This window comes from Myotis yumanensis, unplaced genomic scaffold, assembly GCF_028538775.1.
Source record: "Myotis yumanensis isolate MYYU_CA2020_CCGP unplaced genomic scaffold, mMyoYum1.0.hap1 SCAF_5, whole genome shotgun sequence".
NCBI lineage: Eukaryota > Metazoa > Chordata > Mammalia > Chiroptera > Vespertilionidae > Myotis > Myotis yumanensis.
In genome coordinates, this window is record NW_027223756.1 from 80,932,690 (window position 1) to 80,946,262 (window position 13,573).

Sequence of the window (13,573 nt, forward strand, 5' to 3'; positions counted from 1 at the left end):
CATACCTCAACATAATAAAAGCCATATATGACAGGCCCACAGCCAACATCATACTCAATGGACAAAAACTAACACCATTTCCCCTAAGAACAGGAACAAGACAGGGATGTCCACTCTCACCACTCCTGTTCAACATAGTACTGGAAGTATTAGCCTTTGCAATTAGGCAAGAAGAAGAAATAAAAGGCATCCAAATTGGAAAAGAGGAAGTAAAACTGTCCTTATTTGCAGATGACATGATATTATACATACAAAACCCTAGAGACTCCATCAAAAAGCTACTAGACTTAATACATGAATTTGGCAATGTAGCAGGATACAAAATTAACCCCAAGAAATCTGAGGCATTTCTATACACCAATAGTGAACTTTCAGAAAGAGAGATTAGAAAAACAATCCCATTTACCATCGCACCAAAAAAATTAAGATACCTAGGAATAAACTTAACTAAAGAGGTTAAAGACCTCTACTCAGAAAACTACAGGACGTTGAAAAAAGAGATAGAGGAAGACATAAAGAGATGGAAGAACATACGGTGTTCATGGATTGGTAGAATCAACATCATTAAAATGTCCATACTACCCAAAGCAATCTATAAATTCAACGCACTTCCCATTAAAATACCAATGGCCTTCTTCAAAGATCTAGAACGAACTCTCCAAAAATTCATCTGGAATACAAAAAGACCCCGAATAGCTGCAACAATCCTGAGAAAGAACAAAGTAGGTGGGATCTCAATGCCAGATATCAAGCTGTATTACAAAGCCACTGTTCTCAAAACTGCCTGGTACTGGCACAAGAACAGACATATAGATCAGTGGAATAGAATAGAGAGTCCAGAAATTAGCCCGAACCAATATGCTCAATTAATTTTTGACAAAGGAGACATGAACATACAATGGAGCCAAGATAGTCTCTTCAATAAGTGGTGTTGGGAAAATTGGACAGATATATGCAAGAAAATGAAACCAGACCACCAACTTACACCATACACAAGAATAAACTCAAAATGGATAAAGGACTTAAATGTACGACAGGAAACCATAAAAATTCTAGAAGAATACAAAGGCAACAAAATCTCAGACATATGCCAAAACAATTTCTTCACTGATACAGCTCCTAGGGCAGTTGAAACTAAAGAGAAACTGAACAAATGGGACTACATCAAAATAAAAAGCTTCTGCACAGCAAAAGAAACCATCAACAAAACAACAAGAAAACCCACCTCGTGGGAAAACATATTTGCCAACGTCATATCTGATAAGGGCTTAATCTCCAAAATTTATAGGGAACTCATACAACTTAACAAAAAGAAGATAAACAATCCAATCAAAGAATGGGCAAAGGATCTAAATAGACACCTTTCAAAAGAGGACATTCAGAAAGCCAAGAGACATATGAAAACATGCTCAAAGTCACTAATCATCCGAGAGATGCAAATCAAACAACAATGAGGTACCATCTCACACCTGTCAGAATGGCTATCATCAACAAATCAACAAACGACAAGTGCTGGAGAGGATGTGGAGAAAAAGGAACACTTGTGCACTGCTGGTGGGAATGCAGACTGGTGCAGCCACTATGGAAGGCAGTATGGAGGTTCCTCAAAAAATTGGAAATGGAACTCCCATTTGACCCTGTGATCCCACTTCTAGGAATATATCCCAAGAAACCAGAAACACCAATCAGAAAGGATATATGCACCCCGATGTTCATAGCAGCACAATTCACCATAGCTAAGATCTGGAAACAGCCTAAGTGCCCATCAGTAGATGAATGGATTAGAAAACTGTGGTACATCTACACGATGGAATACTATGCTGCTGTTAAAAAGAAGGAACTCCTACCATTTGCAACAGCATGGATGGAACTGGAGAGCATTATGCTAAGTGAAACAAGCCAGTCAATGAAGGAAAAATACCACATGATCTCACTCTTTCATGGATAATTAAGACCATCACAAACCACAGTGGCAGAGCTGCCTCAAACTGATTGTCGGACTGCAGTGGGAAGGCCAGGGAGGGTTGGGGGACAGGAGGGAGGGGAGTAAGAGATCAACCGAAGGACTTGTATGCACCCATATAACCATAACTAATGGACATAAGACACTGGGGGGTAAGGGAGGGCAGGGGCTTGTCAAGGGCGGGGGGGAAAAAGGACACTTATGTAATACCCTTTGTAATACTTTAAGCGAAAAATAAAAAAATAAAAAATAAAAACAAAAAAAACAAAACAAAACAAAAAAAAAACCAAAAAAAAAAAAAAGGGAACCAGCAATGTTAGAATTCAGAGGTGTTCTCCGATCCAGGTAAAAAGGCTGAGTGCCCCAATGAGGCACAAACATCAGCTACCTCTCACCTGGGTGCACCCCACCCTTGAACTGTCCTCTCAGCCCTCACAGGGTGTGGTAGCACTTGGCTCCTCCCAGGTCCCACTTCTCCAAAGCTCAAGGGCTACTGCATGGCCAGCATGCTCCTGACCTGGGAACTTCTTCCCCTCTCCCCCTCCCACCTCTAATTAAAACAGATGTAAAGATTGGCTGAGTTGCCTGAAAAGAGCTCTTTAACCAGTCAGCTGCCGAGATGCCAGGTGGGTCCTGGTCTGGAGAGAGCTTGTAAGCCTTGTAAATGTTATTAAAGTATTTTACTTTATAATTATAAAAATAAATAAATAAAATATTAGTGATCTTGTTTATGATCTTGTTTTGCTTTAAAATATTAACAAAGATGACAAAAGCATTTTATTAATGATTCTATCTGTTATTATATTTGAAAGTGTTCCAAAATGTGGGTAAAAGTAGGAATGTAAATGTTAATATATATTTTAAGACAAAAAATCTCAGGTAATGGAACATTTGAGATCTTGTTCCCCAGCACATGTCGTGAGTTTGGCTCAAATAAGTTCATAAAAATTAAAAAAAAAATCACAGGTAAAAACAGAACTTTCCTGCCTGGTTGGTGTAACTCAGTGTTTGAGCCTCAACCCATGAGCCAGGAGGTCAGGGTTTCATTTTAGGTCTGTGTTGCAGGCTGGATCCCCAGCAGAGGTTGTGCAAGAGGCAACCAGTTGATGATTCTCTCTCATCAATGTTTCTAACTCTCTCTTCCTCTTCCATCCTTTCTCTGAAATCAATAAAAACATATATTTAAAAAATTAGAACTTTCCTATATTCTAGCATCATATATTATTGCTTTATAAAGTTTGGTTGTGAAATATATTTCCCCAAAATTTTTAAAGTCAAGGTGATGGAAAATGGTGGTGGAGTAAGTGGATGCTGCACAGACATGTTCCCAGGGCCAAACTGGAATAAGAAGTATAATACACGAAAACTTTCTGAGTAACCAACAAAAGAATTGCTAGAGAGAATCCTAATAACTGAGGACAGAAAGTGGAGACTGCATAGAGACTGGTAGGAGGGGCAGAGGTTCAAAAGGGCTGGCCATGTTCCTTCAGAAAGCAACTGAAGTTCCAGAGAAATATCTCAGCTCTGGGGTCTCAGAACTAAGAAGAGGAGCCACAAAACATTGGGCTGTGAAAGCAGTGGTTTTGCTGTCTGCCAGGGAGAGTTGGCTGAAATGAAGGCACACCTGTAAAGGGGCAACACTCAAAATTCCCTTGGAGCCACTCACCTTGTGCTCCAGAAGAGGGAGGGCAGAGTGGACTGGAGCTGTGTGAGCAGAAGCTAGGATTGGGGGCACTGGGGTTAGAGGCCAGAAGGCTGATACCCTGATTTCTTGTGCAGAATTATTCCCTCACACTACAGAGATCATCTTTCTCACCCAGATATTTGCCATACAGCCAGCTTTGCCTGGAGGGAAGACAGTTGACCCACACTATTAGAAAACACCTTACCCCATGGTGTGGAGTTTCTGAGGTCCATTAAGAGGTGAGAATAACAAGTAGCCCCCAGGTAGAAGCAATTGCGCCTCCCTGTTGGGAAAAACACTCAACATGCCTGTAGACAATTACCTGAGGGCCAGCCAAGACAGAATTCTATCAGTCTGTAGGCAGAGGCCATCTCTGGAAGTTTTGAGTCTTTGCCTGATCCAATTAGTCAGCAACAGCTTTTTAAAAAATATTTTATTGATTTTTTTTACAGAGAGGAAGAAAGAGGGATAGAGAGCTAGAAACATCAATGAGAGAGAAACATCAATCATCTGCCTCCTGAACACCCCCTACTGGGGATGTACCCACAACCAAGGTACATGCCCTTGACCGGAATCCAACCTGGGACCCTTCAGTCTGCAGGCCAATGCTCTATCCACTGAGCCAAACCGGTTATGGCAGCAACAGCTTTTTGACACTGTCTTGCACTAGAGATTGAGAGGCATAGAAAATGTACCTAATACATAGTCACAAACCCTAACAGGCAGCCAAAATGAGGACACAAAGAAACAACACCCAAATGAAAGAACAAGAGAATTCTCCAGAGGAAGAGATAAATAAGATGGAGATAAGAAATTTATCTAATACAGAACTGGATAGTTCAGAATATTGATGGCAATGATGTTCAACAGCATGAGAAAAGATGTAATAACTATGAAAACAGAAATAAAGACTGACATAGCACAAATAAAGAACACATTGGAGGAACACACAGCAGATGAGGGGATGCTGAGGATTGAATCAGTTAATTAGAAGACAAAGTAGAAAAAAATTGCTCAATCAGAGAACCAAAAAGAAAAAAAAAAACAATGAAAAAAAACCAAGGGGACAGCATAAGGGAGCTGTGGGACAATGTGAAACATGACAATATCTGAACAGCATGTGTGCCAGAAGAGGCAGAAAGGGAGGAAAGGATATAGAATGTCTTTGAGGAAATAATGGCAGAAAACTTCCCTACCTGGTAAAAAAAAGTCACACAATTCAGGAGGCACAGAGAGTCCCAAGCAAGAAGAACCTAAACAGGCACATGCCCAGACACAACATAATTAAAATGCCAAAAATTAAAGTCAAAGAGAGAATCTTAAAGGCAGCAAGAGAAAAGCAAACTGTTACCTACAAATGATCTCCCATAAGGCTGACACTTGATTTGTCATCAGAAACTCTACAGGCCAGAAGGAAATGGTATGAAGTACTCAAGGTAATGGAAAACAAGAATCTTAAACCAAGATTACTATAAACAGCAACGCTATCAGAGAAAATAGACGGTGAAATAAATAGCTTCCCAGACAAAAACACGGCCAGAGGACTTCATCAAGCCAGCATTACAAGAAATGCTAAAGGGCCTGCTGTAATGAGAAAAAGAAACAGAGAGGGAAACCCAGCCATACAGAACTAAAATGGCAATAAATAAATACCTATCAATAATGACCTTAAGTGTAAATGAATTAAATGCTCCAATCAAAAGACATAGGGTAGCTGAAAGGATATAAAAATATTACCCAACTATATGTTATCTACAAGAGACTTACCTCAGAACAAAAGACTCACACAGGATGAGGATGAAAGGAGGGAAAATGTTTTCCATGCAAATGGAAAAAAAAAAGCTGGGTAGCAATACTCATATCTGAAAAAATAGACTTCAAAATGAAGGATATCATAAGAGACAACAAAAGTCATTACATTATATATATATAGATATGTATAAAAAAACTTTCAGATGACTTTAAGGGAGAGATAAAAAACAATATAGTCATCATAGGGAATTTACCACCCCGCTAATGTCACTGGATAGATCTTCCAGAAAAAAATTAACAAGGAAACAGTGACTCTAAAGGACACACTGGATCGGTAGATTTAATTGACATGTATAGACCATTTCACCCCAAATTGGCAAAATATACATTCTTCTCAAGTGCACATGGATCATTCACAAAGATAGACCACATATTAGGACACAAAACAAGTCTTACAAATTCAAGAAGATTGAAATCATATCATGCATCTTCTAAGATCACAATGGAATGAAATTAGAATTCAGCTACAGTAAAAACTCCCAATTTCACTCAAACTCATGGAGGCTAAATAGCATGTTATTAAAGAATGAATCAGTTACTAATGAGATAAAAAAGAAATAAAAAAGTACCTGGAAACAAATGAAATTGAACACACAACAACCCAAAATCTCTGGTACACAGCAAGAGCAGTCCTGAGAGGAAACTTGATAGCACTACAAGCATAACTCCAAAAACAAGAAAAATTCTATATAATAAAGAGATAGTATGCAAATTGACCATCACACCCTCACACAAAGATGGTCACCCCCATGTGGTCTCAAGATGGCCACCACAAGATGGCCGGCAGGGGAGGGGAGTTAGGGGCAACCAGGCCAGCAAGGGAGGGAAGTTGGGGGGGGACCAGGCCTGCAGTGGAGGGCAGTTGGGGGTGACTGGGCCAGCAGGGGAGGGCAGTTGGGGGCTATCGGCTTGCAGGGGAGAGCATTTGGGGGCAAATGGACTGGCAGGGGAGCAGTTAGGCGTCGATCAGGCTGGCAGGGGAGTGGTTAGGGGGTGATCAGGCTGGCAGGCAGAAGTAGTTAGGGATGTTCAGACAGGCAAGCAAGAGAGCTGTTGGGAGCCATCAGTCCTAGATTGTGAGGCGGACATCCCCCGAGGGGTCCCAGATTGGAGAGGAAACAGGCTGGGCTGAGGGAAACCTTCCCCAGTGCACGGATTTCATGCATTGGGCCTCTAGTCAATAATAAATCATTTAACCCTATCACTTAAAGAACTAGAAAGAGAATAACAAGAAAAGTGCAGAGTGAGTAGAAGGAAGGAAATAATAAAGATTAGAGCAAAAATAAATGACATAGAGACTAAAAAAAAAAACCATACAAAAAACCCAATGAAACCAAGAGCTGATTCTTTGAAAAGATAAACAGGATTGATGAATTGTTAGCCAGACTTATCAAGAAACAAAAATAGAGGACCCAAACAAAATGAAATGAATGCAGAGAAGTAACCACTGACACCACAGTAATACAAAAGATTGTAAGAAAATACTATGAACAACTATATGCCAACAAGCTGGACAAGGTGGATGAAATGGACAAATACCTAGAAAAATACAACCTCCCAAAACTGAATCAGGATGAATCACAAAACCTGAATAGGCCAATAACAACTGAATAAATAGACACATTAATTTTAAAACTCCCAGCAAACAAAAGCCTGTGTCCAGATATCTTCACAGGGGAGTTTTACCAAACATTCAAAGAAGAACTAGCACCTATACTCTTCAAACTATTTAAAAAATCCAAGAGGAAGGAGCACATCCAAGCTCCTTTTATGAGGCCAGAATTATCCTAATTCCAAAACCAGATAAAGACACTACAAAAAAAGAGAATTAGAGGCCAACATCTCTAATGAACATAGATGCTAAAATCCTCAACAAAATATTAGCAAATCAGATCCAGCAGTATATTAAAAAGATCATACACCATGACCAAGTGGGATTTATTCCAGGGATGCAATGTTGGTACAATAGTAGCAAATCAATAAATGTGGTATATCACATAAACAAATTGAAAGACAAAATCACACGATCTATCAATAGACGCAGAAAAAGCAATTGACAAAGTTCAGCACCTATTTTTGATAAAAACTCTCAACAAAGTGGGAACAGAGGGAGCGTATCTCAACATGAAAAAGGCCATATATGACAAATCTACATCATACTCAATGGGCAAAAGCTAAAATCATTTCCCCTAAGAACAGGAACAAGATAGGGATGTCTGTTTTCACCACTCTTATTCAACATACTACTGAAAGTCCTAGCCACAGTGATCAGACAAGAAGAAGAAATAAAAGGCATCCAAATAGGAAAAGGAGGAAGTAAAACTCATTATTTGCAGATGACATGATATTGTACATAGGAAACCTTAAAGACTCCACCAAAAAACAACTAGATTTAATGAATAAATTTGGCAATGTAGCAGGATATAAACTCAAAAATCAGTGGCTTTTTTATATACCAACTAGAGGCCCGGTGCACAAAAATTTGTGCACTCGGGGGAGATGGGGGGTCCCTCAGCCCCACTTGTGCCCTCTCACAGTCTGGGATCCCTCGGGAGATAACAACCTGCTGGCTTAGGCCCACTCCCGGGTAGCAGAGGGCACGCCCAATCCCTAGGTGCCTGTCCCGCAGCCCCTGGTCGAGCTCAGAGCAGGGCCGATTGGGGAGTTGGGGCACCACCCCCTGTCATGCACAGAGCAGAGCAGATCAGGAGGTTGTGATGCCACCCTCAGTCACACTCAGGGTAGGGCCAATTGGGGGTTGGGGTGGCGCCCCCTGTCACACTCAAGGCATGGTGGATGGGGAGGTTGGGGCGCCGCCCTGTCACCCACAGAGCAGGGCCGATCAGGGGTTTGGGGCACTCCGCCTGTCACACTCAGGGCATGTTGGATGGGGAGGTTGCGGCTCCACCCTATCACACACAGAGCAGGGCCGATCAGGGGGTTGTGGAGCTCCCCCCTATCAGGCACAGAGCAGGGCTGATCAGGGGGTTGGGGCACCTTCCCCTGTCACGAACAGAGCAGGGCGGATAGGGAGGTTGTGGCCCCGCCCCCTGTCACACACAGAGCCGTAGGGTGATCAGGGGGTTTGGGCGCTGCCCCCTGTCATGCTGATCCTGGTGCCGGGAGGCCTCGCAGTTCCGCTGATCCCGGTGCTGGGAGGCATATTACCCTTTTGTTATATAGAATAGAGGCCTGGTGCACGGGTGGGGGCTGGCTGGTTTGCCCTGAAGGGTGTCCTGGATCAGGGTGGGGGTCCCGCTTGGGTGCCTGGCCAGCCTGGATGAGGCGATGATGGCTGTTTGCAGCTGGTCACACACCCTTCAGGGTGGGGGTCCCCACTGGGGTGCCTGGCCAGTCTGGGTGAGGGGCTGAGGCTGGCAGGCGACTGAAGCTCCCAACCGCTCCTTTTTTCCTTTTTTTTTTTTTTTCATTCTTGGATTTATGGCTGTCACTGGAGCTGAGAGCTGGCTTTAGCTGTGAGACCTTGCTGCTGAAAGCAGGTTTCTGGCCTTTGTTTACCTTCTGTATTTGAAACTTTGTTGCGACTCCAGCTCTGAGATCCCGGCTGACTGAAAACAGGTTTTGTTTAGCTTCTATATTTGTAACAATGTTTCTTAGCAGCTCAGAGCCCAGCAGCGGCAGGCGGGTAATGTTGGAGTCCTCCGTCACTGAAGCAAGCAAGCCTCCTGTTCGTGTCAGTAGCCTGGCTGCCGGCTGTCATCTTGGCTGGCAGTTAATTTGCATATCGCCCTGATTAGCCAATGGGAAGGGTAGCAGACGTACGGCTAATTATCATGTTTCTCTTTTATTAGATAGGATAATGAATTCTCAGAGAGAAACTAAGCAAACAATCCCATTTACCATTGCAACAAAGAATTTAAGATACTTAGGAATAAACTTAACTAAGGAGGTAAAAGACATGTACTCAGAAAACTATAGCACACTAAAAAAAAAGAGAGATAGAAGAAGTTATAAACAAATGGAAGAATATTCCGTGGTCATGGATTGGTAGAATCAACATCAATAAAATGTCCACACTATCCAAAGGAATCTACAGATTCAATGCACTCTCCATTAAAATACCAACGGCATAATTCACAGATCTAGAGCAAATACTACAGAAATTTATATGGAACCAAAAAAGACCCCAAATAGCTGCAGCAATCATGACAAAGAAGAACAAAGTTGGAGGAATCACAATACCAGATTTCAAGTGATATTACAAAGTCAACTTAATCAAAACAGCCTGTACTGGCACAAGAACAGGCATACAGACGAATGGTACAGAACAGTGACCCCCAAAATGGACCCAAACCATTATGCTCAATTAATATTTGACAAAGGAGGCAAGAGCATACAATGGAGTCAAGACAACCTCTTTAATAAATGGTGCTGGGAAAATTGGACAGATACATGCAATAAAATGAAACTAGACCACCAACTTACACCATACACAAGAATAAACTCCAAATGGATTAAAGACTTAGGTGTAAGTTGGAAAACCATAAAAATTCTCTAAGAAACCATAGGCAGCAAAATCTCAGAGATCTCTTAGATCAATATGTCTACGGATACATCTGCTAGGGCAAAGGAAACTAAGGAGAACATAGACAAATGGGACTACATCAAAATAAAAAAACTTCTGCATACCAAAAGAGACCATCAACAAAATGTAAAGGGAGCCCATTGCATGGGAGAACATATTTGGCAATGATACATCTGGTAAAGGGTTAATATTCAAAATATATAAGGAACTCATAGGACTTAAAAAAAGGATGAAAAACAATCCAATTAGAAAATGGGCAACTTATCTAAATAGACACTTTTCCAAAGTGGACATACAGACGGCCAGAGACATATGAAAAACTGCTCAAAGTCACTGATCATCAGAGAGATGCCAACTAAAACGACTAAGAGGTTTCACCTCACACCTGTCAGAATGGCTACCATCAACAAATCAACCAATATCAGGTGCTGGTGAGGATGTGGAGAAAAGGGAACCTTAGTGCACTGCTGGTGGGAATGCAGACTGGTGAAACTATTATGGAAAACTGTGGATTCTCCTCAAAAAATTAAATATGGACTGCCATTTGACCCAATCATCCCACTTCTAGGAATATATCCTAAGAAACCCAAAATCAGAAAGAATGTATGCACCCCTATGTTCATAAGAGCACATTTACAATAGCTAAGATCTGGAAACAGCCCAAGTGCCCTGGAATACTATGCAGCAGTTAAAAAGAAGAATCTCTTACCCTTTGAGACAGCATGGAGGGACCTGCAGAGTATCATGCTAAGTGAAATAAACCAGTCAGGGAAAGACAAGTATCACATGATCTCACTCATATGTGGAATCTAAGTAACAAAATAAACTGATGAACAGAGGGGATCCAAAGATTGGAAGCATGGAAGAGAATGTGGAATCTTGGAGAAAAGTTGTGGGAGGGTGGGTGGGTCGGAGGTAACCTATCAAAGACCTTGTATGCATATATGCATGGCCCATGGACACAGACTGGGGCAGTGAGGTACTGGGGCAGGGGATGGGGACAGGCTGGATGTAGTCAATGTGTGGCCCTGACCATTGTGGCATGTCTCAGGCTAAAAAAGGAGACATATGTAATATTTTCAACAATAAGAAATTATTTTTTTTTAAAGCTGGAGTGCCCTAACCAGTTTGGCTCATTGGATAGAGCATCAGCCTACAGACTTAAGTGTCCAAGGTTCGATTCTGGTCAAGGGCATGTACCTTGGTTGCAGGCACATATCCACTGGGGAGTGTGCAGGAGGCAGCTGATCGATGTTCCTCTCTCATCGATGTTTCTAACTCTCTATCCCTCTCCTTTCCTCTCTGTAAAAAATCAATAAAATATATTAAAAAAATAAAAATAAATAAAAGCTGGGGTACATTTATACCATGGAATACTATGCAACAGTAAAAAAGAAGAGTCTCTTATCCTTTGAGACAGCATGGAGGGACTTGGAGAGCGTGATGCTAAGTGAATTCGGCAACCAGAGAAAGATAAGTATCATATGATCTCATTCATATTTGGAATCTAATTAACAAAATAAACTGATGAAAGGAGTGGATTCAGAGACAAAGAAGCATGGAAAAAAGTGCAGAATCTATGAAGGAAAGAGGGGAGGGTGGGAGATTGGGAGGTAATCAAAGACCTTGTATGCATATATGCATAACCCATGGACTCAGACAGTGGGAGGGGATGGGGAGGTCTTGAATGGGTCAATGGGGAAAAAACAGGACATATGTAATACTTTCAACAATAAAGATTTTTAAAAAATAAAATAAAAATAATTTTAAAAGTCAAGACAAAACTCTTACACAGAAATGTGTTATAAAATATCATACTTGATATTAAACTATATTTTAAGGAAAACCATTTTTTATCTTTACTGCTGAGATTTGGGCACCCCCTTAGAATTTTATGCACAGAAGAATGTCTCCCCTGCCTCACATGGCCCTGCTTTCACACTGCTGGGACTCCTGACTTTCCTAAGCTGAACACAGACAGCATTAGTGTCTCAGAGCCTGGGGCTCCAAACTGAGTTGACAGCACAAGGAGAGCAAGAGTCCCTCCTGAAGGACAAGAGGCAGCAGGTGCCCCAAGGACTCACCACGACCTTCAGGGTCTTCCTTACACCGTCGGTGATGAAGTACCGATAGACAGTGGCCTTGACCTCTACCTCCTGCAAGCCGACCGTCAGAGGCACAATGACATAAGGCACGGCCAGCGAGGACTTGGGAGGGATGGTTACAGTCTGCAGGTGACGCTTCTTGGCAGTGGCCAAGCTGCAGAAGGCTGGATTGTAGAGCATTTCTACTCTCACCTGCCAGGGAGAGAGTATCAGGTCAGGGGCATGCGCCATGAGGGCCCCTCTCCAGGTCTCCCCTCGTGCCTCTCCTGCTCCAAGGACCCACCGTGAGTGTATCTGCTTCCCGGTAGTTGTAGAGGACGGCTCGGATCTCCACCTGTTCATTACGAACCACAGAGTAGGGCAGCCTCAGGTCGATGAAGAAATCTTGTACCACTGTCACCTCATAGGGGTCAGCCACACAGATCCCTGCTCAGGGGAACAGGCCATGATTGTCAGGGGTAGGGGATGGGCAGGGTGGACAGGGTCAAAGTTCAGTTCCAAGTTCCTGCCTGTCAAGGCTTATCCCTGACCACAGGAGCTATCTGGAGCTCAGCTGGTTTTTGTAGAATCCCATAGACTAGAGAATGTTGATGGTGATGAATTACAAATGATAGTGGTAGCTGGTATTTCCCAGGATTTAGCAATATCTTTGGAATTTTACTGGGTGGCAAAGGAAAGCGAGTCAGCCTCACTAAAGGGTCCATCTGTGCTCCCCAAAATGGTAGCCCCAAGCCCCATGTGGTCACTGGGGACTGGAAAGGTGGCTAGCTCAAAAAGGAGCTAGATTTCTACTTTTATTTTAGTTTAGTTAACTCAGATTTAAACTTCCAAACTAGTGCTTGTGAATATACTGGAATCATATACTGTACAAGGGTGACTTTTATGGTATGTAAATTGTATCTTGATTTAAAAATGCCCATGGACACAGACAATAAGGGCCTGGAAGGGAGGGTGAGGGATAGAGGAGATCAATGGGGAAAAGACAAACAAAAAAACAAAGGGGACATTTGTAATACTTTCAACAATGAAGATAAATTTTTGAAAAAATGATGTGTGGCCCTGACCAGTGTGGCTCAGTTAGTTGGGCATTGTCCTGTGCACCAAAAGGTTGTCAGTTCAATTCTGGTCAGCACACATGCCCATTTGAGGGCTTCCATCCCGGTGGGGAGCATGTGGAGACCGCCAATTGATGTTTCACTCTCACATCCCACTCTTTTCTTTCCCTCTCCTTTCCACTCTCTCTAAAAATTGATTTTAAAAATCTTTAAAAAAATAAAAATAATGCTTGATTTAGTGATTGGAAAACTTTTAAAAGTATGTTTGAGACAACTTGAATATATCAATCTGCTTTTTCAACTGCAAATTTTTTGAATCCTAAAATAGAGATCAAAGTGTTTCCAATGCAAAGCTCACATCCTGGGAACCAAGATGGCAGCATAGGTAAATACCTGTACTTGCTGCCT

The 13,573-nt window shown here is 42.0% G+C and overlaps 1 protein-coding gene across 1 annotated transcript in view; it reads right to left on the reverse strand.

Moving 5' to 3' along the window:
* Positions 1–13,573, reverse strand: part of LOC139010898 (complement C3-like) — a 56,200-nt gene that overhangs the window by 24,705 nt on the left and 17,922 nt on the right. Inside the window, exons 20-21 of the mRNA XM_070415952.1 lie at positions 12,394–12,536; positions 12,090–12,302 (exon numbers count right to left, since the gene is read on the reverse strand). Of these exons, the coding sequence (XP_070272053.1) occupies positions 12,090–12,302; positions 12,394–12,536 (356 nt within the window). The remainder of the gene's footprint in view (positions 1–12,089; positions 12,303–12,393; positions 12,537–13,573) is intronic.